The sequence below is a fragment of the Nycticebus coucang genome, chromosome 15, assembly GCF_027406575.1.
Source record: "Nycticebus coucang isolate mNycCou1 chromosome 15, mNycCou1.pri, whole genome shotgun sequence".
NCBI classification, from domain to species: Eukaryota; Metazoa; Chordata; class Mammalia; order Primates; family Lorisidae; genus Nycticebus; species Nycticebus coucang.
The window spans coordinates 61126485-61154196 of NC_069794.1; the positions used below are offsets into that span (position 1 = coordinate 61126485).

At 39.3% G+C, this 27712-nt stretch overlaps 1 protein-coding gene across 1 annotated transcript in view; it reads right to left on the reverse strand.

Moving 5' to 3' along the window:
- Positions 1 to 27712, reverse strand: part of EPSTI1 (epithelial stromal interaction 1) — a 138529-nt gene that overhangs the window by 82567 nt on the left and 28250 nt on the right. The window contains exons 2-6 of the mRNA XM_053563781.1: positions 26891 to 26949; positions 24842 to 24925; positions 21108 to 21181; positions 20361 to 20444; positions 11618 to 11691 (exon numbers count right to left, since the gene is read on the reverse strand). Of these exons, the coding sequence (XP_053419756.1) occupies positions 11618 to 11691; positions 20361 to 20444; positions 21108 to 21181; positions 24842 to 24925; positions 26891 to 26949 (375 nt within the window). The remainder of the gene's footprint in view (positions 1 to 11617; positions 11692 to 20360; positions 20445 to 21107; positions 21182 to 24841; positions 24926 to 26890; positions 26950 to 27712) is intronic.

Below are 27712 nucleotides of genomic sequence, written 5' to 3' on the forward strand. Positions count from 1 at the left end.
GCATGTCTAGAATTGGATCCGGGAATCCGTATTTCTTAAAAGCACCCTTGGTGAACTTAAGAACTACTATGGTACTACAGATGGTTATTTAATATGCATAATTAGGTCCTCATGATTCTGACTTATGAATAATTCATGTTATATAACACATTTGGAAGTAAAACCTCAGTGTGTCTTAAAAACCGTCTGTATAAGTACTAACAACGCATTCTACCTGTATTTTGTAATAGCTTCACAAACCTGAACTTTGCCACCACAGGGTTTAAGCGAGTAAGCAATCATTCTTATTACGTTCACACACGCATTCATGCAGGCAACAAATATCTCCTGAGTATCTGCTATGTGCTTAGCAGTATGGATTACAGGACAATCTAAAGAGGTATTTTGAGTTAATTTCACATAACTTGGTGTAAACCAAAGGCATTCATATACAAAGAAGCACTCAGAGCCCTTGTAAGTAAGAGAGTGGGAGAAAATGTACTGCCATAGTTGCACGAGTCCTGTGTAAGAGATCACAAGAACCAGATGTATGGGGCAAAACATGAATGTTAAGCAGCAACACTGGAAAGGCTAGACTGTGTACCTAATCATAATAATCAAACTGTCCCACACACTTCAACCAATTCTCTCATTTCACTAGTCTTTAATGCTTTGATTTTAATTAGAAAATACATGAGTGTAATGGGAGTCAGAGAACAAATAGAAAATAGAGAAGGGTTTAAAGTATAAAAGACTGAAGGTCCTCCTTAGCATTCCCTTGAACCCTACCTCAGAAGACAGCACCATGAGTTGTCAGGCATATATCTTTCCAGATAGAATGATACAAGAATGGTGGTTTACATTGGGGGAAGGTAATTAGAGCAAGGCACAGACTACCAGATGTTCTGTAAAGTCCTGAATGTTAAATTTCCAAATAAACATGGGCCTATTAAAATTTATAGGTTCTCTATAACATTCAATAGATCTATTTATATATTGATTATAATGCCAATAATACTTTGTTATTCCCACTGGCTTTAAAGGTTTTATTTTTACCCCAAAGTAATTTCAATTTTGGTTTCATTCCCACCCCCAAGCAGTCATTTAAAAAAGAATTTTAAAAATTTAAGTGTATAGATGTTTAAAATCTCTTACTGCTTAATTTCTAATTTTACTAGATTATTCTCAGGTATTGCCTCTTTTTAGGATGGGGGTGGGAGTTAAGTTTAACTAAAAGTCTTTCAGGGGTGATACCTGTGGCTCAAGGAGTAGGGTGCTGGCCCCACATACTGGGGGTGGCAGAGTTCAAGCCTGGGCCTGGCCAAAACTGCAAAATAAACAAATAAATAAAAATAAAAGTCTTTCAGGCCTTGGTCCTGGCTAATTTTGTTGTAGTATTTAATCTTTTTAAAGTCAGTATTTATAAGTAATATGTGTTTTCATATACTGGTTATAGCATTTTAAAACTGTCACTGTTATTCAGATTGTCTTTTCTTTATATAGTTTTTTTGGTTCCCTTGATCTGTTAATTTCTATGGAGAATTAGTTAAATAAAAGGAAAAATTGGCAAATCTATAGTCAATGTTAGAGACTTGAACAGTTTTGTCCTATATACTTCAAATCTATGTTGCTATAAAAATGAAGATTTATGACTCATTTTCTTTTGGATTACCCATTTTATCTGCATAAAATCTCCTTTATCCTATTGAGTGCTTTTCACCTTGAATTCAATTACTTAAATCTCATATTACTATTGCTTCTTTTGTTAGCATTTATTGATATATTTTCTATGCTTTTGTTTTCAAACCCTGTTTTAGATATCCTTCGTAATAGTGTATAGCTAGATTTGAATTTTTGTATCCAAAAGCTTTTCTTTTAATAAGAAAATTTGGCCTATATGCCTTTTTTGTGAATAATGTGTTATTGGATTTAATGTTTTCTTATTATTAAAATTATTTATATTATTAAAATTTTCATTTGTTGTACTTTTCTCATGTTTGTGTTATATTTCCTATTTGTACATATAATTAACATATACAAACATAACTATTTTTCTATCAATATCTGGAATTCATAAGCTTTCACTTATAGAAGAAAAATATATACTTATTGAAGCACATGTCCAGGTCTCTTCTTTGTGCCTTATCTAGTGCTAAAGTCTTCCATGATTTAATTAGGTCCTCCAATTAAAAAAACCAAGCACATATTTGACTGTGTCATTGTCTTTATTCCTGATTATTTTGATGTCTTAGATCTTCCTCTTTCTTAAATTATTTGTTTGGCTAAAGTTCATTTTCATGTTATATTTTTCAACAAAGCTCTCAGAAGTCACATAGAAGTGATACAGCTGGCTGTGGTGGTAGGATGTTTCCAGAAGGGGGGCGGGCAGTGGTCACACATTCCCCCAGGTATCGTATGTTTACCAGGAACACTCTTTGGACTCCAAGGACTTCACATTGAGTCTCCTTTGTCAAAAGAGGTTTTCAGTAGCTCCCTTCCTCTGCTGTCCTTTTGGAGTTGATCACACTATATTCAGGGTCTCAATCAGACTATGCTAGATCTCTTAGGTGGATTATATTGATTAATCTTTTTTTTTTCACTATTAATAAAAAAAGAACAATAAAAATAAATTATTAAATCATAACTGAATACATTGATATGATCATGGGGCATCATACACTCGCTTCATAAACCATTTGACACATTTTTATCACAGTGGTTAACATAGCCTTTCCGGCGTTATCTCAGTTACTGTGCCAAAACCTTTACATTCTACATTTACCAAGTTTCGCAAATACCCCTGTAAGATGCACCACAGGTGTGATCCCACCGATCCCCCTCCCTCTACCCACACCCCCCTTCCCACTTCTCCCTATTGTTAAGTTGTAACTGGGTTATAGCTTTCATGTGAGAGCCCCAAATTAGTTTCATAGTAGGGCTGAGTACATTGGGTACTTTTTCTTCCATTCTTGAGATACTTTACTAAGAAGAATATGTTCCAGCACCATCCATGTAAACATGAAAGAGGTAAAGTCTCCATCTTTCTTTAAGGCTGCATAGTATTCCATGGTATACATATACCACAATTTATTAATCTGATTAATCTTATTATTCAGCACCTATTGCTACAGCCTTCCCCCATTCTACACATAAAGAAACAGAGGTTCTAAGTAGTTAAATCATGTTCCTCAACTACTAAGGAGAAAGGTTACAGGTTGAACCGAGGCAATCTAACCCCAGAAACCTTGACCTCCCAAGAAGGCAACATTGATGGTACTAGGTTCCAGTCATGAGATTATTAAGTGAAATTACTTTGCAAGGAAGGCATTAGTCAGCTTTTATCTCTTACCCATTATTAAGTACATATTAAGAAAAGACGAAGGCTGACCTGCCACTCATAGGTAGCCCTTGGTGTTCTGTTGAAAGTAAACAATTTTATGTATTAATAATATCAACATCAGAAGAGGTCACTCTGACTGTAATGAATCAGGACAAAAATAACACCATTCCATCACGTGTTTGAACACAGAAAAATACATAAACCTTGTACAAGTCATAAAAGTGACCAAATACCCAACCTGCTGGCTCAGATGACTTCTGATTTTTTATTAATTATAGCATGAGTCTCGCTCTAGTCTTCTGGCCTTTTACATAAGACTAATACGCCTAATCATAGACCTTCCCCTGCCTCCTGATAACACCCAATCCAGAGCAAAGACCTGCTTCCTTAAACCCTCCTCAAACAGCTGACACAGGCCCAAATGAGATAAGCCCTCCCTGATCTTTTACTAAGGTGACCCATGGTTCCCCATGGTGTGGCTAAGGAGTCTAGAACTCACAGGAAACAAAGATAGGAATAATGCAATCTTTTAAAGTAGGGGAATGACATGACCAAAGCTGGGTTTTAGAAAAATAAACCTAACAAAACACATTAAGACAACCAAGAGAAGAGGAGATAAGTGGCAAAAATGGTAACAAAGCTATAGGGGTGACCAAGATTCACAGAAACACTGGCCATAAAAGTGGCATGTGATAAACATGGACATGAGAGTAGTTGCTGTGGGAATGAAAAGGAGTTAACATAGGACAGGATGTCTGCAGGAAGAAGGGATAGTGGGTGGAAATTTTGATAGGGTCTTAACCATCAACATGATTTTATGTTCAATAGGCAGGATTTCCCTCAGACCAGATTTTTTTTCGTAAGCTGGTCTCATTCTGAACAAAATAGATATACAATTTTTATATCTAAAACTTCACATTATCAGCCTAAGATAGAAAGTTATGAATAGGATGACTTTTTATTCACCTTACCTGCATTATAAAATTCAAGGTTGTATTTAAGCCTACCATATGGATAAGTGATCAGTCCAGCCCTTAAGTGTCTTCTGGAAGCTCCCATGAAAGGCATTAGAAGTTTTGTGAGCATACTGGAAGGCAAACCTGGGGCCTATGTGTGCACATTCAGCAATTCTGCCTGGATTTAAGCTCTAGGAAACTAAAATAGATAATGATGTTCCCCCTAGGAATGAATCACACATTATTCAAATGAAAGTAAAAGAGATGCATGGTTCTGATAGCAGAAATGAGGGAAAACTTCCCAATATTACAATCGACAGGCTGAGCTCAAGGTGGTACGTGGCAGCTTTGAAATGAAGGGCCCTGTTTTGAAATGGGCTGAGTTCCAACAGTTTTTCCAACTGAGGTTTTCAGAACTAAGCCACCCTGGAAACAATGTAGGGAACTATACCTAGGAACAGAGTGTGGCCAGGAGAGTTCACAAAAGCCCATTTACCCTACGTAAGTTTAGTTTTGGTAATAACCCAGTGGTGGGCCTGGGAAAATGATGTCATTCACATATGCTGACTGGAGAGAAAGCAGACACATTTTCTAAGTTTATTATTGGCCTACTTTAGGCAAATAGATCTTACTAGGAAGAGGCATAAATCAACTTTGCCCAAGTCTTCCCCTCCACAGATACCCTGTGCTGCTGTAACACTCACCACCTCCATCCAACTCAGATATTCCTGACCTTTAAATTACACCATGCCTCTGAATTATATTCCCTAAACCCTAGACGTAATGTTTTGTGACCCTAAATGTCTCAAACAAAATAGAGTCACTGATGAGTTATGTACAGAGTGACATCCAACAGTAAAGTTACTGACCTCTCAAAGTAATAAACATATGTGTAGTAGATAGCACCTGCTGTGGACAGACACCCCTGAGATCAGACAAAATGGTAAAGTCCAAAGACAGCTGAGATAATGACCTCAGACACTCCTACAGAAGGCCGTTAAAAAACACAAAAAAACCAACCATGGTGAAAAAGCCTGCAAAAACTCTACCCATAAAACTGTAAGGCCTCTATTCCATCAGACAATGGCCACCAAAACTCTACTAAGGATAAAACCACTCCCTGTCTACCCACTGTTGGTTGGGAAACCAGGAAAAAAAAGATTAAAAAAAAAAAAAAATCTTGTAACAGGGAGGGTGAATGAAAGAAAACCAGACCTGACAGTTCCGTCAGTGAGTATATACCTCTTGCTTTTTACTCCCTGGGGAAGTAAAATTCATTTACATAAGTTCTGGTTTATAAAAACCTCAAAATAGGCCAGATACAGTAGCTCATACCTATAATCTCAGCACCCTGGGTGGCCAAGGTAGGAAGACCACTTGAAGCCAGGAGTTCGAAATCAGCCTCAGCAAAATAGCCAGACACTGTCTCTACAAAAAGTAAGAAAAACTAGCTGGGTGTGGTGTTGCATGGCTGCAGTCCCAGATACTGAGACTGAGCTGGGAGGATTGCTTAAGCCCAGGAGTTGAATTTTGTAGTGAGTGATGATCATGCCACGGCACTCCAGGCTGGTCTACAGACTAAGTCTCCACTTCTTAAAAACAAAACAAAGAACAAAAAAACTCACAAAAACATTTAGTTAACCACTGAGTCATTATAAAACCTTCTGGCTCCTGGTCAGAATTAACATAGCTAGATTAATTCAAACCTAGCATGACATCCCACAAAATTTCAAGACCTTTGGCTACATCAATTAATATCTCTGACTTAGGGAAATTTTAGTTGCCTAAGCCTTCACTTACAAAATGGAGATGATACATCCCCAATATGGTTGATCTGAAAATTAGTTGGAAAAAAGTCTATATAATATCCCTAATACTGTGCCTGACATGCCACAGGTTTGAAATTATATGGCAGCTTTATAATTCTTTGATTAAAAGACCCAAGCACTTTGTACTGTTAAAGCTTTATAAATGAATACTTTATTACAAAGAAAAGAAATAGCTGAAGATCTTAATGGAAAAACATACCATGCTCATGGCTGGGAAGAATCAACATTGTTAAAATGTCCGCACTACCCAAAGACATATACAATTTTAACGTAATCCCTATTAAAGCTCCGCTGTCATACTTTAAAGATTTCAAAAAAAATACCTGGTTTTATATGGAATCAGATAAAACCTTGAATAGCTAAGACACTACTCAGAAATAAAAACAAAGCAGGAGAAATTATGCTACCAGACCTCAGACTATACTATAAATTGATAGTGATCAAAACATCATGGTACTGGCACAAAAACAGAAGAGGTAGATGTATGGAACAGAATAGAGAACCAAGAGATGAACCCAGCTACTTATGGTTATTTGATCCTTGACAAGCCAATTAAAAACATTCAATGGGGAAAAGATTCCCTATTTAACAAATGGTGCTTGGTGAACTGGCTGGCAACCTGCAGAAGACTGAAACTGGACCCACAACTTTCACCATTAACTAAGATAGACTCTCACTGGATTAAAGATTTAAACTTAAGACATGAAACTATAAAAATACTAGAAGAAAGTGCAGTGAAAACTCTTGAAGAAATCGGCCTGGGCGAATATTTTAGGAGGAGGACCCCCTGCACAATTGAAGCAACACCAAAAATACATTACTGGGACCTGATCAAACTAAAAATCTTCTGCACAGCCAAGAACACAGTAAGTAAAGCAAGCAGACAGCCCTCAGAAAGGGAGAAGATATTTGTAGGTTATGTCTCCGACAAAGGTTTAATAACCAGAATCCTGGGCGGCGCCTGTGGCTTAAGGAGTAGGGCACCGGTCCCATATGCCAGAAGTGGTGGGTTCAAACCCAGCCCCAGCCAAAATAAATAAATGAATAAATAACCAAAATCCACAGAGAACTCAAACGTATTAGCAAGAATAGAACAAGTGATCCCATCTCAGGCTGGGCAAGGGACTTGAAGAGAAACTTCTCTGAAGAAGATAGGCGCATGGCCTACAGACACATGAAAAAATGCTCATCATCCTTAATCATCAGAGAAATGCAAATCAAAACTACTTTGAGATACCATCTAACTCCAGTAGAAGATCAGCCCACATCACAAAATCCCCAAACCAGAAATGTTGGCGTGGATGTGGAGAAAAGGGAACACTTCTACATTGCTGGTGGGAATGCAAACTAATACGGTCCTTTTGGAAAGATGTTTGGAGAACACTTAGAGATCTAAAAATAGACCTGCCATTCGATCCTATAATTCCTCTACTAGGTATATGTCCGGAAGACCAAAAATCACATTATAACAATGATATTTGTATCAGAATGTTTATTGCAGCCCAATTCATAATTGCTAAGTCATGAAAGAAACCCAAGTGCCCATCAACCCACGAATGGATCAATAAATTGTGGTATATGTACACCATGTAATATTATGCAGCTTTAAAGAAAGATGGAGATTTTACCTCTTTCATGTTTACATGGATGGAGCTGGAACATATTCTTCTTAGCAAAGTATCTCAAGAATGGAAGAAAAAATATCTAATGTACTCAGCCCTCCTATGAAACCAAGTTACAGGTTTCACATGAAAGCTTTAACCCAATTATAGCCCAAGAATATGGGGAAAGGGGACAGGGTAGGATAGGGTGAGGAGGGGAGGGCGGAGCATGGGTAGATGGAGGGTGATTGGTGGGACTACACCTATGGTGCATCTTACAAGGGTACATGTGAAATTTACCAAATGTAGAATACAAATGTCTTAACACAGTAACTAAGAAAATGCCGTGAAGGCTATGTTAACCAGTGTGATGAAAATATTTCAAATTGTGTATAAAACCAGCACATTGTACCCCACGATTGCATTAATATACACAGCTATGATTTAATGAAAAAAGAGAAAAAAGGTAAATTAGATGTGAATTAAATTTCAAATGTAACCAATTTTTATATCTCCAGAAATTCCTTAAAAGGACCCATTTTCCTACAATCTGCCTACAAAATGCATCTGTTTTGCCTCACTCCTACTCTGCCCGAAACCCCTCACTGGTTAAATAGCCTCACAATTCAAACTTGTCTCTACATTCATCCAAAAAACATACAATTAGAGAGATGACTACATTTCCCCCTAAATAAATTACCACTTAAAATTTAAAACACAGACATATTTTACCCAATGTTTTAAATAATCTAAAACCTTCAAAAAACAGTTACTGCACTTCTTTCACATACTAGTAATAATGAGTTAGAGAAGAGACCATCCTTAAAAATATTACATTTGACTTTTTGTAAGTAGTAAATAATTACAAAGACTAAAATAATGGTGAAAACTATGCCGAGGTTAAATGCCCATTTCTACCCTCTGCTGTCAGGCTCAGGAATCTTAGAGCTAATTCTAAATTGTGAAATTGGAGTCTGTCCCCAGCCAGAGTAGCAGACTTAATGCACCATTAATCTGTTCTGCTATCAGCCGCCCATTGAAATAGTCACAGTCATTCGATTTTTAAGGAAAAGACAGTACTGCAAAAGTACATTCCAGAGGTCTTTTCATAAAACCATCCTGTGTGCTCCATCTGCATGTACAATCTGCTTGTGTGTTTTCAGCCAGCTTGCATGGGCAGATTAATGCGTACAATTAGAAAGCAACCTCACAGGCATTCAATAAACTGCCTTCATTATTACACTCAGGAGAGTCCCTTCGGATGTCAATAAAAGCCTAGTTTTCTGCCTGTTAGCTAAATAATTGACAACACTAAAAATAATCAGAAGCAAATGAACGAAGTCAGGAACAAGGTGTTAAGAAAGAGCACATTGAGATTTTCGTGATGCTGTCCCAGGTTGCTATCATTAGCTGTTTCTCCAGCAACTTGGATTTACAGTCTGCTCAAGTCCATGGCTAACCTTCTTTACAGAAATTAAAAAAAAAAAAAAAAAAAAAACACATAAAACATCATTCCTGGTCTGCTACTTGAACCACACATCACAGCATGCTGAAACTAGCAAGGTATTGACTATTTTGAAAGAATGTCTTATTCATGTTTCTATTTTGTGTTCCTTTCTTTGACAGCTTTGGGAGAATCTAATTTGGGAGGTGGGGGTAGAGAGTCTGTTCTGATGAAATCTTTGTACTATTAACAATCTTAACAGCTTTCCTATACATTTTTTTCCGCCACAAACTAATTCTAAGAAGGTGTGATAAGCACTTATTATGTAGGGATCTACCTTTTCTAAGAAGTCTTTTTATTATTTCTGGCTATGCAATGGTCATTCATATCATGAGCTATTGTTCTTTTGTTTCTCTTTAATACAATACTCTAAATAAAAAAAAAATTCCACACGTATCTTGTCATGTGTTTCTCAGTAGACTTTAAAAGTCAATTTGATCTTTAGCCAACTTCTCTTTTTCCTGGCTAACTGGGACTGTCACAATCAGCAGAAGGAAATGTGCATGTAATTGAATTCAGCTTCTCTGATAGTGTGCCTGGTAACTGAGAACAAATGTTATTTTTTTCCTTTACATAAAAGGGTGATTGATCTTTCATATTCTGAACACAAACTCAAGAAACTGAAAGACTATGATGGGAAGGAGACAGGGCAGCACTACCTCCCATCTTTCAAGACTGCGAGAATCTCCCATCCTTCCTTTGCCATATTTAGAACTCTCCAAAGAAAAAACCCATTCAATTTCCTAGTCCCATACCTAAGACCTCCCTGGTAAGTAGGTCTCCCCTGTTTCAACATAAAACTAGCATGCCGTAGGACGTTTCTCATGTGTGACTTGGACTATTAATGCTCTCAGCCTAGCCCCTTATCCCCACCACTCTTCAGGCTGAACCTAGAAATAAATGCTCATCCATTCTCTACTCATGAAGTGGGGGGAATGGGAGGGGAAATAATACATTAACATCTTGAGTCAAGGGCCTCCCTCCTGCTCGCTCTCCTCTCAAGACAGTTGAGTTAGCTGGGTGTTTAGCTTCCCACGGGCTTCTGCCACTCCATGCCTACTTTGGAAGAGTAGATTCTGTGACTAAAGCATAAGTGATGCTTGTTTTAAGGAAGATGACATCATTTATTGACATGTCCTACCCCAACCCATCTCCCACCCATTTTCTGGCCTGGGTAGCAGACCAAGTACCTTTGCAAAGGAACAAAGAGGATTGAGAGAATTCTTTTCCATTTCTACTTTTGTGTCTCAAATCAAGAAGGAGCTGCTTATTATAGAGGAAGGAGAATGTCAGAAATAGGAAAAAATGGAGGATTCTGTGCTCAGAGGAGGAATATGCTCCAGGGTGTCACCTACATGCTGACCCCCACCTCCGAGTGAGCTTAAATTCTGTGAGATACAACAATGGGGAGAGAGCAGGAGGCAGTCCATGAACATTCTGTGTGAAAATGAGAGGCCACATGCTAGTTCTGCTGGGAACAGAAACCTGCCACAGTCACTACAAAGAAAAGTCATGATCCCACTCAGCTAAGACTTCTGCAAACAGTACCATTTCAAATCTCTATGTTGTTTACATAAGACATTTTCTTTAGTTCATATCAATGGCCTGTAAGATAGATATGCTCATCCCCGTTTTAAAAATTAAAAAACAATACTGATATTCAAACAGGAGCTAAGACTTTGAACATACATCTGCTTGGTTCTAATTCTACCCCATTTAAAATTAATGTAGGGCCAGAAATATTTTCCTTTTTTTTTTTTTTTTTTTCTTATTTCAATCAGTGTGCAGGTAACCTAGCTACCAAAAGTCAGGACAGGAGCTTATCTATAAAGCCTATAAAACAGTAGATAACCCACATTATAAGCACATAGTCACCTTACACACATTAGTGGCTGTTATTCACAAATCACATGGGAGAAATTATTTTTGCATACGTATGACCACTAATTAGGAATTTTGACAGTAACTGCTAATAATTTCTCAATTCTTGTCTAGAAAAAGCACAACTGTACAATAGTTTCTGGTCCACTAGATAAATCCCTGGTTTAGGTTCTTCTTAGGTACTTCATTTCAAACATCTTCCTTTTTACATTAGTGTCTTGGAAGTCAACATAATCACCAAAGAATCAAGCCCTCCGAATTATTTATAATGGGAAATTCCTCAAACTTACTAGTATCATTGCTAATCAATTAACTACTAAGGAATCCTTTGGTGAGTATAAATGTCTCCAATCTTAGATGATGGTAGAGTTTAACAACCTTCACATGATGGTGGAGTTAAATTAGGTACTTAATATAACAGACAATAATCCAATACCAGATATTTTGAAAAGTTACTATCACCTGAATTTAAAAGCTATTATGGACAACACGCTTACAAAGGTACAAAGATCTGAAAACAAACTTACTATTGGTGATGCTCTCTAAATGTTTCTCTTCTGAGATTTTCTTGAAATCTTTTTTTTTCCTCCAATTTATTGCTCTGAAATTGCAAATACCAAGATGTCATCCATTGGTGTAATCCCAGCACTTTGGAAGGTTGAGGTAGAAGAATGGCTTGAGTCGTGGTAAGATTAGTCTGGACAATAAGCAAGACCCCCTATCAAGTGTTACTTAAATATAAATAAAGATGTCACTGATCAGAAAAACTTTAAGTGGAAACATGATGCTACCACATGATCGAAAATCCCGCTGATACGGTACCCTGCCAGTGGTGTCAAAATGGTAATCCCTCCATCTCCAAGGGCATGCTGCTGAAATGAAGGAGTCCCCAGTTCCTTCCATAACTCCTTTCTCTCAGTGTGACTGATAAAATCACAGAAGCAGTATTTCACATTTTTATTCTTTAGTTCAAACGATAGGAACATTTATATTTGAGGCAATGCTTTCAAAATGCTTTAATGAAAACATGAGATTTCCATACCAAGTATGTTAAATTAAAATTATAATAAATGGTTAAATAGTTCATATAAAATTTATATATACACTCACATTCTACTAAAGCATTCTGGAAAGGAATTACAATAAGCCAACACAACTCCCTTCTGACTTAGAATCAGATACTTAAAGCCGTTGAGGGACTAAACAGCACATGTCATAAAAAAGCCATCCACTTGAATAGAAAGGATTTTTTTAATTAGCTGTTTGGAGAGCCTAAAGATAAAGGGCTTCGTATTTGATTATTATTGTCACCCACGGCTCTGGCATATTTTAATCCAATTTAAATAACCTGGGAATACTTGCTTCTTGCTCACCATGACAAACTGTCATTTTTTAACTTGCTTGTGAAAAACAAGTAAAATTTCTAGACAACAAATTTAATGAAGAGTTGAAACAAGTTCTATAACACAGGAGAAAAGTAAAGTTTTAAATGAATCCAAAAAAGACTAAGCAGCTGGGTTTGTTTTAATAAAAAATTGGATTTGCCCAGAGGAGGACCTGTGAAAAGGGAACAGAAATCATCCCTTTCAAACCCAAACATAAGTTGGCTCCATCTTTCAAAGAGGGAAAAAACTGTATTGTTCGTTTCCATGAAAGTCTTCATTCACCCAGAACTAATTATGAGTCCCATTTTGAAAGGCAAACTGGATGATTTCACTTTTAGAAAAAACTAAAGGAAATTTACTAGAGTCAAAGAGAATCAATTATAATGCAAGTAACTGGATTATTAATGAAACAGAATTATAGGGAGCAAACTAACGAAAAATTGTGAAACCAGATAAACATGATTTTAATCGAGGAAAAATCCTGACTCTTGAGAGCAGAAGTACTCAATTGTGATAACTTCCCTGCATCCCAGGGGCGTGGTGGAGTGGCAGGGGCAGAGATCAAAAAGGTGAAAGATAAACAAGGAGTAGACATTGATTAAACCAGTATTAGGAGTGCTATTTCAAAAATGGTGAGAAAATTCCGTGAAGGCTATGTTAACTAGTTTGATGAAAATATTTCAAATTGTATATAAAACCAGCACATTGTAACTCATAATTGCATTATTGTACACAGCTATGATTTAATTTAAAAAAATAATAATAAAAGAATGGTGAGAAAGCCACACAAACATCTAGAGACCAAGACTGGGTAGGGTTTTTTAGCAAGGTCAGAAATTGAGAACACTGGTTTCCATCTCTTCACTGATACATTCCAACTCACAGACTGTAGCTAAATTCTATTAAAAGTCTGTTTATGCCTTAGCAGAAGTGATGGGGATGTATTTCACAAAATATAGAGAAGTTGTATTCAATACCTACCAATGTAGGTTAACTATTTTAGTATACTAATCCAAACACTGAAATAGAAATTGTCTGACTAAATCTAACAATGGGTTAAGGAGTCACCCAACCATACTTACACACGCATAATATAAAATATCTTTGAACATGAAGAAAATATGATATCAGCTCAAAGGCCTTCACTACTGGTTGAATGACCTTAAATCATTTAGCATTACTGAATCTCATTCATTCAACAAACACCTATTGCCTATGGTCTAGGTGCTAGTTAGATGCTGAGACTACAGCTAGGAACAGAGCCGAGTGCCAACCCTAGAAAATGTCAGAGTCCAGTTGGGGACACAGACAAGAAAGCAGTGATGGCAGCATGTTAAATAATGTTAGGGGACAGTTTGCAAATGTCATATAAACACAGCAAAAGCCCCGAAGTGGATTGTCAGGAGCACGGTGGAGAGCTCTCAAAGCTCCATAACCATTTACTGAGTGTCAAACTTCATCCTGGCCATGAAAGCCAAAAAGTTATTCAGAACACTGGGAATGTGCTTTCTAACCTACAGTTCATGGATATGCTGCATGTTAGCTGTACGTTTTTTTCCATGGAAAGGGGACTCAGGTTTCTGTATATTGTCCAAGGGGCCTATAACCAAATAAATGATAAAAACCATGGATCTAATGCAGTAGTTCTCAACCTTCCTAATGCCGCAACCCTTTAACACAGTTCATGTTGTGGTGAACCCCAACCATAAAATTATTTTCGTTATTACTTCGTAACTGTAATTTTGCTACTGTTATGAATAGTAATGTAAATATCTGTTATGCAGGATGTATTTTCATTGGTCACAACCCACAGGTTGAGAACCGCTGATTTTAATGAGAGGTAGAAATTCTAGATAAAGACCAATCTTAAAGCATTTTCCAGAGGTGGAGGCAGTGGCAACAGGGTAACTGCACCCCATTATAAGGGTTGCTCACTGCCTACGGGTTCCCAGCAGAGGGTATCAGAAAGGCTGAAGCATCAGGCCTTGTACCCCAACACGTGGCTTCTTTAGCACAAAGGAGGCATCTTTTTCTATTTCTAACAAAGGTACCACCTATCACCTGTATGAATACCCACAGAATTGACTGCCTAGATAGAGAAGTGGTTTCTAACTTTCAAAAAGGCAATGATGGGCTAGTAGTGACCCTGAGTAGGAAAAGGAATTCCCAGAATTTGTGATGTTTTCAATATACAAAGGCATAAGAGTATACACCATATCAGGGAACCTCAACAAGCTCACAGATGAACTGGTCAATGTTTGTAGACAGGGGGGTGGAAGATGAGTCTAATTGCAAGAAGGGATAATTATAAAGAATTTATATACCAAGTAAATAGGTCTGGACTTTATAAAGGGCAATAAGCCATGGTGTTATTTTAAGCAGAATAGTAAGTGGTTCCCTCTAATAGCAACCTGGAGAATAAGCTGAAGGGCCATAGATATGAGACTCTTGGAGTGTTCTCATGATAATCCAGACCTTAAATTGCAGGAATCCCAAATTAAGGCAGCGGAGAGGGAGAAAAATGGCTTCTAAAGAAATATAGAAGACAGAAATAGACAGTGTAACTACATGGATATAGACTAAGAAGAGTATGAGATGATATTTAAGAGCGTGAGACTGAACATGAGTTCAATTTTTAATTAGTGGATTTGAGATATACTTGTGGAATGTCTAGGGAGAAATATGAAGCATTCAATAAAATATGGTTCTGTGATTCGGAAATATGGTCTGGCCTGAGGATAGGGATTTCAGAAATCATCAACACAAACAATTAAATCTTCAAATGTGGGAGTTTTCACCTAAAGCTTGGTGGTGGTGCCATACATGCAGAAACATCAGCCAATACCAATGGGTGGGACCTTGTGAACACAAGAAAAACAAGCCAATGAAAATAACCCAGAAGAAATCTAGAAGGGTGGAATTTAAAGAACAGATGTTATGGCGCAAGAAAAGACCACAGGGTCAATTTCGAAGTATCTGAATGGAGCCTTTATTACCCGGCTGGCAGCTGTCTCCACACATGCCAAAGAGATCAGGGGAGAGCAGCCACAACCTAAACATTTTTAAGGTATATATAGGGTGGGCTATGTGAGCTGATGCAAGCAAGCAGGCAGCCAGTTATGGTGAGTGACCTCCTTTACAGAAGCAGATCTAGCAATTAGGAGAAAAGTAAACAATTTTCTCAGCACTGGCTCATTAAGTCTATCTTGCTCTGCCCTGGTCTGGGGGTGACAGCGTAGCTGGCGGCCATCTCATTCCCCCCTTCATAAAAAACATTTTTAACAAGCCTGGAGTCAGCCTGCCCTAGGTTCTTCTCTTTTCTTTTTCTTCCCTGTGCCTTGTTATAGGAACTCCTTCACTCATAGGAGAGGGTGTCTCGCAGAGAACTTGATAGTACACAGAACTTAAGAAAGAGAAACTGAAGTTTCCATTGGATTTTTCAGGGAGGAACACCATTGGTCTTAGCTAGACCACAACCCATAGTACTAGAAACAAGTCACAGCCAGCCTACCAATAAACAAGTAGAGAGGAATGAGAACTCAGCATCACCTGGGGAACCTTTTTAAAAACAGATGATGAGTCAAGTGATTGTTAAAGAGACAGCACACAAACTGACATTTGGGAACCAAATATGGAAGAGAAGACTTTCAAGATGATGAGCTGTGATGTTTGAAGATAGAGAAGTTGAAACCACAACACAATAAACAAAATCGTTTTTAAGATGAGACTTGAGTATAATTATATCCTGAGAGAGAAAAACAAAAATGGGAGAAATGGGGTCTTAACTGATGGAGAAGCAAGGACCCTAAGGAAACAGAGATGAGATGGTGGACACAGGTGGAAGAATCCTTTTTGCAATAAGGATCAGCACCTTCTTATTTCCCTTGAGATCTAACGGTAGCATTAGCAAGAGGAAACTAAGGAAACAGAAAAATAAATAGTTAAGACCTTTACAATTACAATGGACCCATCTGAACATTGCAGGAAACTTTTCAGGTCAGCTGATTAGCAACCTTAATTCCATCTGTGAACTTAATCCCCTTTGCTATCTAAGGTAACATATTCCTGGGTTTCTGGAATTAAAATGTGGACGTATTGGGGGATTGGGTGACGGGAGGTATTATTCTATCTACAACATGGATTATTTTTAAATCAATACATCCATGTCAGCTTTCCCTCAATACTTGCCCTCCTTAGCCCTCTCAGGCTGGGCTTTGGAATGTGGGTGATAGAATACATTTTTCATTGAGAGAGAATCAGTGGTGAGCTGGTAAACATTTAACAACCAGCTCTGGCAGGGAGGAGAACGGAGGAAGGTTGATGTGTAGCTTTTACTAATTTCTGTGTAGATAATTCCACTACAGTCGGTTCCAAGCTGTCAACATTCTGAAGTCAATTAGCTCAAAATATCCTAAAAATTGAACAATTGATTCTCACAAGCCAGAACAAAGGAGGTTCCAGCAAACCACTGGAAATATATATACAAGGGCTCTCTACTAAGTATTCAGACATATAATATGAAAAACGTACATGGCTGGATACCCTCAGACAGCCCTCGCATATACACATTGGCATACTCTAGTCTGGGATGCCAGTTTGACTGAAGCATCTCAGTGCCCTCTCCAAATTTCCCACTTCACTCATAGGATAAACTCTTCCTGGACCCCACTGACATGACTGGATGCTAAAGAGCTGCCTTTCACGCCCACCTGTTTATTAAGGATCAAAGAACTTGCAGAATGCTGGCAAGAAATCCAGTCTGCTCTCCATTCGCTGAACATTATGCACACAGATGATAACCAATCAGAATGAGACTCAGGGTCCCTTGGTGACTTTATTAAATCATAGCTGTGTACATTAATGCGATCATGGGGCACCATACACGGGTTTTATAGACCATTTGACACATTTTCATCACACTGGTTAACATAGCCTTCCAGGCATTTTGTGTTAAGACATTTACATTCTACATTTACGTTTCACATGTACCCTTGTAAGATGCACGGCATCTTACAAATCCCACCAATCACCCTCCCTCCGCCCATCATCCCCCCTCCATCCCCTCCTCCTCCCCCTTCCCCATATTCTTAGGTTATAACTGGGTTATAGCTTTCATACAAAAGCCATCAAATTAGTTTCATGGTAGGGCTGAGTACATTGGATACTCAGAGGAAAAAAATGAAAGAGCAGCAGGGAGAGGGGCTGGATCAAGACCAGAGACAAAGCTAGGAGCTCTTGGGTGGCAACAGACTGCTTGGATTCTCCATTGCCCCGGGTTTCTGGACAGCAGTCATTTTCCTGGGGAGGCAGGCAGTATGCTGTAGGCTGATGTCCCTGTGTGTGTTTGCCATGCACTTTAAAACCAAGTGCTCCATACGAACGGCCATTATCACTTCACTTGGCCATTTTCACACTGGCAATGTGAAATGTCATTTCTAGATGGCTAATGTCTTTTTCTTTTATCAGACATAAGCTACTAAATGTGCTCAGGTTTAATATGAAAAGCCACAGATTTATTTACAAGAAGGCTGGGCGAGGGTCATGGTGACAGTGCTGGCCGATCAGACAGCGAAGTCAAGTCTGTGGAAGGTTCAGGGTGGGTTGCTGCTTCTTTGGTAAGGACCTTTAAATTAATGCTCCCCAATGTTTTGTGCACAGTAATCCCTTGGGAGGCTTGTTAAAACGCAGACTGATTCAGGTCTGAGGTTCTACACTTCTAACAGACTCCCAGCTGATGCCAATGCTGCTTGTCCAAGGCCCACATTTTCAGCGGGAAGGGTCTACAGATCAACTTCCTCTCTCCCCTTCTCACCTTCCAGCAGATCCATGCCAATAAGCACCACACTTATGTTAGAAAAAGGGGGGAAATACTGCTTTTATTCAGTGTTAAACAAAACAGTTTCAGCCATTAACATGTATGAATAACATACATTACTGACCGATGAAGAGAGAGAAGCCAGCTAACTATGGGTATTAAATGACAACTAGTAAACAAGTTTTAGAACAAGAGGTTGCAACACAATAATTCTTCAGGGTCTGCCCCTTAAATCAGTTCCTGGTGATGATTTTCTTTGTTGTGCCTGAAACGCAGACACTCTGCTCTGTAAAGGGAGTACCTGTCTCTCTACTGTCACCAAGACCTAAGTGTGAACCTTCCTTTGAAGAAGAAAATGGGAGGTAGGGACAGGGAGAAGTGGGCTTTCTCTCCCATGGCCTTGAGCACGGGACAAGGTGAAGTTGACTCAGCTTTCTTCCCTTGAGAAAGTGTGTGTGCCTAGACATCGAGAACTGTACAGGGAGGTCACACTTAAGGACCTGATGCTTCACATGCTGCCACTTTTGTTCCCCTGGGTGTAAAGGTGCACTAGACCTTTCCCTTTCCTGAATCATGGATCTTAGCTCCCCAGCCACCAGGGGCTATGGAAGACTTGTCATGTTTGCTCTTGCCGCCATGTGAGCTGAATAAAGCACATTACTCCTGCCCTTCATGCCTGAGTTTCTCTCCAGCCTGGCCGGACTAGAACACTGGTACTGTAGGGAGGAGAATCTCCACCCCCAGAGCCTATCTCTCTACAGCAATGGGATGCTCTTGAACTTGGGAGAAGTGACGCTTACAGATGCTTATAGAATAGTTCAGAGAAGGTTGGGGGGCTGCCCAAGGTCACACTGCACAACAGACATTTTCGAAGAAAATTTTCGAAGAGCTCTCCTGCGGGGTGGGAGGGACTCATTCTTTCATGCGTTCCATAAGCCATCAGCTTTCAGCCTCATTAACTCTGATTAAAACATTGATTGCTTGGTAACAAGGTTCAAATTTTTGACCAACACTTAATCTTGAAAATAAAAAGGGATAAGAAGTGAGGGTTGGGCAGGAAAGAAGACAAGCAAACAGCAGGAAAATGAACTGTTTCTCTGACTTGTACGCACACCTGCAGCTGGTGTCAGACCTGGTGGTCAGTTTCATGAGTGAACTCCCTGTCCCCAAACCTGCAACACTTAAAACCTACTATAGCTTAGGATTTTGTGTAAACTTGGAATAGAGGGAAGGGGATAGAAACAGAACACTACATTCTTTCTTCCCCGGCAGATGAGCATTTTTAAAAGATTTTTTTTTAATCCCAGAGTGTCAAGAGTAAACATCAGTTAGAGGTTTAGAATAGATATCACAGAAATGCAAATGCATGCTTTATTTCTTCAATCAGTAGAGGTGTTTTCCTACATTACACGCAATCTGGAAAATTCAATGTCTGGGTAGAGGAACGGCAGTCTACCACTGCTTGCTGTTGTCACTAGTGGGATCCTGAGAACATAGCTCTGAGAACAGTGTGCCTGGATGTGAATCTCTGTTCTTCTGCTCATTGGCAGAATACATTAATGACCGATGAAGAAAGAAGCCTACTAATTATGGGTATTAAATGACAACTAGTAAACAGGTTTTAGAACAAGGTTACAACACAGTAATTGTTCAGGGTCTGCCCCTTAAGTCAGTTCCTGGTGATGATTTTCTTTGTTCTGCCTGAAATGCAGACACTCTGCTCTGTAAAGGGAGTACCTGCCCCTCTACTGTCACCAAGACCTAAGTGTGAACCTTCCTTTGAAGAAGACAATGGGAGGGTAGGGACAGGGAAAAGTGGGCTTTCTCTCCCATGGCCTTGAGCGCAGGACAAGGTGAAGCTGACTCAGCTTTCTTCCCATGAGAGTGGCATGTGGGCCCCTGGGCAAATTATCTACTCTCATTTGCAAAATTGGGTAATAAAGGTAATACTTATTCCATGGGGTTACTGTGAGGATTAAATGAACTAATAGATGAACAGCGTCCAAAAGAGAGCCCAGCACAGAGCAAACCCTTAATGAATAAGTGTGGCTAATCCTCTGCTTCCTTACCCTTTTCTCTCTGAATTGCCTTCATTTTCTGGAGTTCAGCTTCTTCAGCTTCCTTCTTGATTCTTATAGATTCTTCTCTTTTTAGCTAAATTGTATTGAGTTTACAGAGGACAAAAACCCGTTACCATTTTTCAGTCTGAACCTCTAGAACATAAAATTATGATGAAAAGCAAATTACAGTATTGTTTGTGCTATACCTCAATGTGATTATAGGTTGATACTTCAAGCTGCTGAGATCAGAGAATTAACACACTGTATGTGAAATTTCTCTGTGTGTTTCTTCCTTGGTCTGTCTTTTTCTCAATGAGTCTGTCTGTCTCTCTTTGTATTTGTTTGGGAAGGGAAAGGAAGATTATTTTTCCTGATAGCAAAAATTCAGAGTTGGTTATAAGAATCGGAGGGTATTGTTAATCTTTTTTGTACTACTTCCGCTACCAGCATAGAGTAAACAAATTCACATTCTTAGAACCCAAACATTAAGAACACAGTAGACTTAAACTATAGTTCCCTTAAACTAGATAAAAGCAATTTCTTTCATTGAGGATAGTGTCGATGGAGGGCTTGTATAAGCAGCCTCGGTATTTCTCTTCACATCTCACTGCTGATCTCTTATTTTCAGAGTTGCTTTCTGCAATGGGTTTGAAGGTTTTATGCTTTTAGTAAAGTTACTATGTTATTTCATGGTTACTTGAAAGTGTTGGCACTCAAATTCCTTGCCAAAATTGAACTAACGGAGATAGATTCTGACCTTTTGCTGGTATTTAGATTGCATCAGTTGGAGTTGTTGTTTCTGCCTAACTTCAGCCTCTGGTAGGCTTCCACCTAAGGAGAAAAAAAAGCCACAAAGGTGAAACATGAACATCAAGCTGAAATGTCAGCTATCAAGGACTAATTAATACATGATGCATCTGCAACACGAGTTTCTGTAACATTTTAATACCCCCAGAAATAAGCACATAAGCAGTTTCCTTCAAAACCTTAAAGAATGGGCCTCACTTAAAAGCAGTAGGAGGGAAAGATGAGGCTGTGTTCTGAAAACGGACAATTCTACAAAACTTTTTCAATCGTGTGGGTATTAAAAAGTTTTCACTTAGACTGAAATCATACCTGAAAGGTCATGCTAAGCAGTAAGAAACAGTGCTTGTCTAGAAAATTCTAGACCATTCCTCCTGCTTAAATATGATCATGCCTTAACATAATAAACATGATGACCAATGATGCTTCGACAGGTTTTCTTCTAACTCTCCCACCCTATGTCCAAGAAGTGAGGCTCAGGGAACCCTCAGAGGTCTTGCCACTAGACAAATACCTGGTTTCTCTATAACCTGGTTTCTAAAAATACAATATTCTAGTTAGTGACTGATTCTCAGTCCATGTAGTTTTTCCTTTTTTAGGTATTCAAAAGAAAACGATGGGTGTTAGATTATTTGCCGGCTTTCTCTTAAATCTACAATAATTTGGGGCCAGAAATCCTTGCAGCTTGATGATCATCTAAGAATTGCCATTTAGGGATTTCTCAGTGTTTATGCAAGTTTGGACTGTATATTATAAAGGTTCTTTTGAAATAATTCTCTGGTGCTTTGGTCACTAGAAGTGTCAGTTCTCCAGAAGATTCACTCTCACAGAAGATGCATTAAAACAATTTGTGTTCACTGCAGTTTGTGTAATTGAGCTGAGAAAGACACCACAGGGACTTTTCTTCTGAGTTCCCAAAGACATAAAAGGTCTGTTTGGCTTTGGCCCTTCAGTTGCTATAGAGGAGGATGGGGAAATTTCTTCTGAAGCGGTGAGTGACATTGACGCTTTTATCTAATGTGACCACTACTTTTTGTATCACCTATAATCATTCCAACATTTTAAAGGGTAGAGAAATAGAGGACTTGAGAATTATAATAGAGAAAGCCAGATGTCTAAGCATTTGCAGGTTTTATTCAAAACTCGTCTCAAAGTTGAATACTTTCTAAAATTTTCTTTTCTACCCATAGTCCTCCCACACACACATTTGACCATTCCTAATACTTCATATAATAGAAAGTTGAAATGAGAATCCTGCTCATTTTCTGCTAAGGCCCAAGACAACAGATGCCAACTGTTCTGAATTTCCAAGTGAGGTGTCTGGCTCCCAAAGCAGCTACCAGGAGGATACTGAAGACTAGTTTGAGTAACCTAAACTGGCAACTAGTTCCAACCTATAAAAGATGTTAGATGGGTCAAGGGAAGGTGGAAATCTGAGGAAGGATGTTTCTCTGAATTCCATCTCCTCTGTGTGTTTGAAGGGGGAATCTTCAAGCAAGGAAAGTTTAATGAAAATCACGTGGAAACGTCAACCTGCATCCCCAAGAGAATGAGGGTTCTAGTGAACCCATGTCTAGAAAAGTTAAAGCCTAAAGGCACAAGTCCATAGATCAAGTGGCTACTCAGAGTCCTTAAGAGGCAGCTGCACTGCAAATCGCTGTATTCACAGATTGAGGAAAGAAAGGTGAACAATTGTTTTCTGTACTTTCAGCGTGTATCTCTTTTTGAAGGTTTCAAATGTACTTTATTTCTTCAATAAGGCCATATTTTTAATGGGTACACAGTGCTTTTTACTTGGTATCGGTCACGAGTTGGTATTGAAACAATTCAGTATTACACCAGCTGGGATGATTACTGATCTCTCCATTCCTTTGGGTGACTCTGCCAACAGGGAACAGGTTCCATACTACTCCAATTTGTGACACTGCGTATGTCCGTACAGCAATACATAAAGTGGCTCCACTGGCTAACACAACATCACTTTATCAGGAAAATCAGATGTTCATTTCTGGAGGCTCAGGCTTGCCATCGTCTGCTGAATGGTTAACTGAGGCAACTCCCCCAACATGTATCTCATGAAAAAGAATGTCAATCTAAAGCCATCTTGAAGGGATTTGCCCATGAGGGCCACCTTGAGAACAGGGACTTTGCAGGGGTCCTACAAAGGGTTGACCAAGAGCCAACAGTGAAGCCAAGCACTGCTAGGAGGAAAGTATATCCTCTCCATCAGGGACTCAGGTGTGAGATGAGTGATAGGAAGGGAGGGACATGGAAGAACCCCAAGAACTCCCTGAGGGAGCATGATCAGTCAGCATACACCTAGGATCAATGAAACCAGGATCATCCCCCCCACCACCACCACCTCTTGTCTGCTCTTCTGTCTTTGACCCTGAAAAGGGCAGAACCCGGAAACAGGGGAGTCAGAGAAAAGTCCAGCCACACCCTCTTTCACTTGTTAGCTTCCTATATGAGACAGGCCCAGGCTGGGGCAGAGGAGAAGCTTCAATCTCCATTAGTAACAGTGTATTGACCTGTTCCCAGGACTGAACATTAATTACTGAAATGAGACTGTTTTAGTCCTAACAATAGCTGGGTAACTCTTCTGAGAAAGACCAAGATTTAATTTCTCTCTTCATCCAAAAAGCATAGGAAAAACTAGTCCTACACAGCTGGTTTGAGAGGCCAGTTTGGAGGAACTAAAGCTGTTTTTTGGCTGTGCCCCTCAACTCTGGTTTATTCAGCATAAAGATGACACAAGATTAACCCTTTTTTATGCAATACAGTGGGATGGTGGTGACAATACTATTACTTTCACTCATTAGATGATTTCCAAAGTAGCTTATTTTTTACTTATACGGGAGGATATATCTCAAACTATTATAATAGTCAGTTGTCTGTGACTTGGGACAGGTTGGTATTAACTAAATTAACAGATTTAGTTAATACAAACCATGTCCAGCCCTTTAAGTTCTCAGCTGCTGCTAGAAGAGAAAAGCGAAAAGCTGGATGATTCCCATTAGGTAGCATCCCCTCTGACTGATTCAAACACGGGCCAAGGTGGCCCAGACAATTCATCATACTGGCAGCACCTGCTCCAAAGGCCCAAAGGTTTCTATCTGCAAAATGAAAACACAGGTGACATTTCTCTTTTTACCGACCACTTGGTCCCCAGCTCAGTCTCATCTTGCCTTTGGAATTGACTCTATTCCTTTTGTTCACATTAACATTTCACTGCCCTGATTAATATGCTTGTGCTAAGCTTTGACTCCCATTCTCACTAGTGCTATGACAGGGAATGTGTGGCACCCACATAAGGGATGTTCATAGTTGATCTAAGAGACTCTGTAAAGTTCTGGTTTAATTGTTGAGTGGCAATTAACACACCACTGTATTTCCACATAACCATGACACATTTTGGCTACTCAAAAAAAAAAAAAAAAATCAAAAAAGAATATACCTCATTAAACACATTTCATCTCAAGCAACTCGGTGGCAAAACCACCTATAACATACATTCAAAGACAGACATACACAAAGTGCTTACAGCAGGCGTTCTCAACCTTCCTAATGCTGCAGCCCTTTCATACAGTTCCTGTGGGTCATGACCCACAGGTTGAGAACCGCTGGCTTACAGGGTCCATGGGTGGCCCTGCCCTCTCCATTTAGACAATTGGTGTGCTTGCTTACCTAGCCTTCTGGGTACCAGGTGAACTGGTTTAGCTCGATTCTGTTCCTTCCACTTCTCCAGGTTAGCCAACTCCTGTGCAGCAACTAAGCCAGGTGAGAAATAAAGTCATTAGTTGTTAGATTTCCAAAGGAAACTGGTCTCTTCAAAGCAAAAGGAACAACCATCAGAAGGCAATTAAATACCTGCAAGCATGAGTGAGCATGATGTCCAGGAAAAGAAGACACCGTCAAAACCCTGACCTTTGGGGTCACCTGGGCCCACCCCTGTGGTACTCTATTTCAGTACAGAGGGGTCAGAATGAAAAACAACCTGAACTCCCATAAAACAAAGAAGTGGGCTCAGTGCCCACTTCAAGCGGCTAAGGCGCCAGCCACATACACCTGAGCTGGGAGGTTCAAATCCAGCCTGGGCCCGCCAATGACAGCTGCAACCAAAAAAAAAGCCGGGCATTGTGGCAGGCACCTGTAGTCCCAGCTACTTGGGAGGCAGAGGCAAGAGAATCACCTAAGCCCAGGAGTTGGAGGTTGCTGTGAGCCATGATGCCACGGCACTCTACCCAGGGCGACACCTTGAGGCTCTGTCTCAAAAAAAAAAAAAAAAGTGTACATTTTCCTCCTAGTCTAGCATTTCTAAAGCTTAATATCAAAGTTCACTTTAAAGATTTTCCATAGAAAATTTGTGCAAAACTAGAATATTCACGTCAATAAGAACTATCCACACAGGTAAACTTATTTCCCCAGGGAATTCTGATGCCTAAATTCATGTTATTTTAAATGTTCCCCAAGCTTACTGCACCTGTGAGGAGTGCGGGCTCTGTGCCACAGGTGGGCACCCCTGCCTCTGCTTCCTGGCCATCAGGAGAACCAGGCAGCCTGCTCCCCACCCCTCCACTCCCAAACCCAGGGCCCATTCCCCAAATGTTCACTCTACTGACAGCAGGGGGCGCCAGAGAGATATTAATACGTGGCTCTGTTCCTCCAGCCTTTGTCCTAAGGGTCTCAATTAGACCTGATTGTTCCAAATGCCCACTGATGACATTTTTTAATTATTAGGACAAAAATAAAAATTCTGAAACATCTGAAAAACTCATATCAAAAATGAGACATAAGTTCCCGTTAAATATTTAAATCAAAAGTCCATAAGATACCAGAACTGCTGACAGTTGTGATCTTTATATTCTGTACTGAGCCATGGTGATACTCAGGAGGCTGCTGGTCTGGTGGGAAACCTTTAGAGAGCCACTTTTCTGTTGTGTGCTTATTTCCATCATTAATCATAAAATTAGAGTTGCTACTAGTCACCTAGTAAAGGGGAGCATAGATTTTCCCACAGGTTGACTTAAACAACCTCACAACCTTTTTTTAAGCTAAGTGAATTTTAGTTTTCCTTCAAACTGCAAAGGACAATGCCATAACTTTAAATGGCAGCATTTATACTTCTCATACTTCAATTAAACATGATAAGCACACACAATTAAGTACAAGAAGCACAAAAATGTGGCCCTTGCCCTCAAGGAGGTTATAATCTAGAGAAGAAAACTGAACTACACAAAACAGCTCAGGGCAGGCTCTGATAGTTACAAAATCAGAGCGCAGAGGCTGAGGGAAAACCGCACGGAAGAGAGTTGGGGCAAATCAAAAGAGGTACAAACTATCTCAATCTATTGGTTATATAATTTGTCTCTATTTCAAAAGTATCCATGCTGCCATAAAAATATTAACATCAGCAGTCAGCCCAACTTTACAAGGATGCGATCAGTCTACTGGCAATAAGCATAATGTTGCTTAAACACAAGAGAAATCTAGAATTTACTATTGCGCCAAGAATTCTGTTATTAACAGAGAAACCAGAAGTATTAATAGAATATTTTTTCTTGTACTATACATTATAGGTGTTCAACAGTAGAATATTTTTAAAGGTATAATTAAAACTGAAGTTTAAAAAAACTTGATGGGATTTGGTGAGTCTATATAAATAAAAAAATACTTCATACCAAAGAAAACCAATTGTAAAGAAAATAAGAAACATTCTGAAATAAATATACATACTTCTTTGTATACGATCCCTCCGACTTTCATTTGGTGCTATCACGGTAAATGCACTTGCGCTAGAATAAAGAGGGAAAAAAACCCTGCTTAGTATCATGAGAAACAAAAGCATAGAAGCCAGCATTCTTTCTTTCTAATATACTGTATTTATGATCATCATCAAATAGGTACTGTATAAGATAATCTTAAGACCCAGGTCTCTTCTCCAGGACTTTGCAATCTAATTGTCAAGCAAAACTAATGGACAGGGCCAAATAAATATGGAGATATAGAGCACTTTATGAAGCAACAAGTGACTGGATGGTAGACCCTACAGGGCGCCACTGTTCCTCTAGGTGGTGCTAGTGAGCAAATCCTGTTAAGATGTCTTTAGCTGGGCGGCGCCTGTGGCTCAGTGAGCAGGGCGCCGGCCCCATATACCAAGGGTGGCGGGTTCAAACCCGGCCCCAGCCAAACTGCAACAAAAAAATAGCCGGGCGTTGTGGCGGGCGCCTGTAGTCCCAGCTACTCGAGAGGCTGAGGCAGGAGATTCGCCTAGGCCCAGGAGTTGGAGGTTGCTGTGAGCTGTGTGACACCACAGCACTCTACCGAGGGCGATAAAGTAAAACTGTCTCTACAAAAAAAAAAAAAAAAAAAAAAAAAAAAAGTCTTTAGCTTGACTTTGTCTTCCTTATGACTCACCTTGGGCAGCAGTTCTCAACCTGTGGGTTGCGACTCCTTTGTAACAATGAAAATACATCCTGCATATCAGATATTTATGATATTTATATTTATATTTAACAGTAGCAAAATACAGTTATGAGGAAGCAATGAAAATAATTT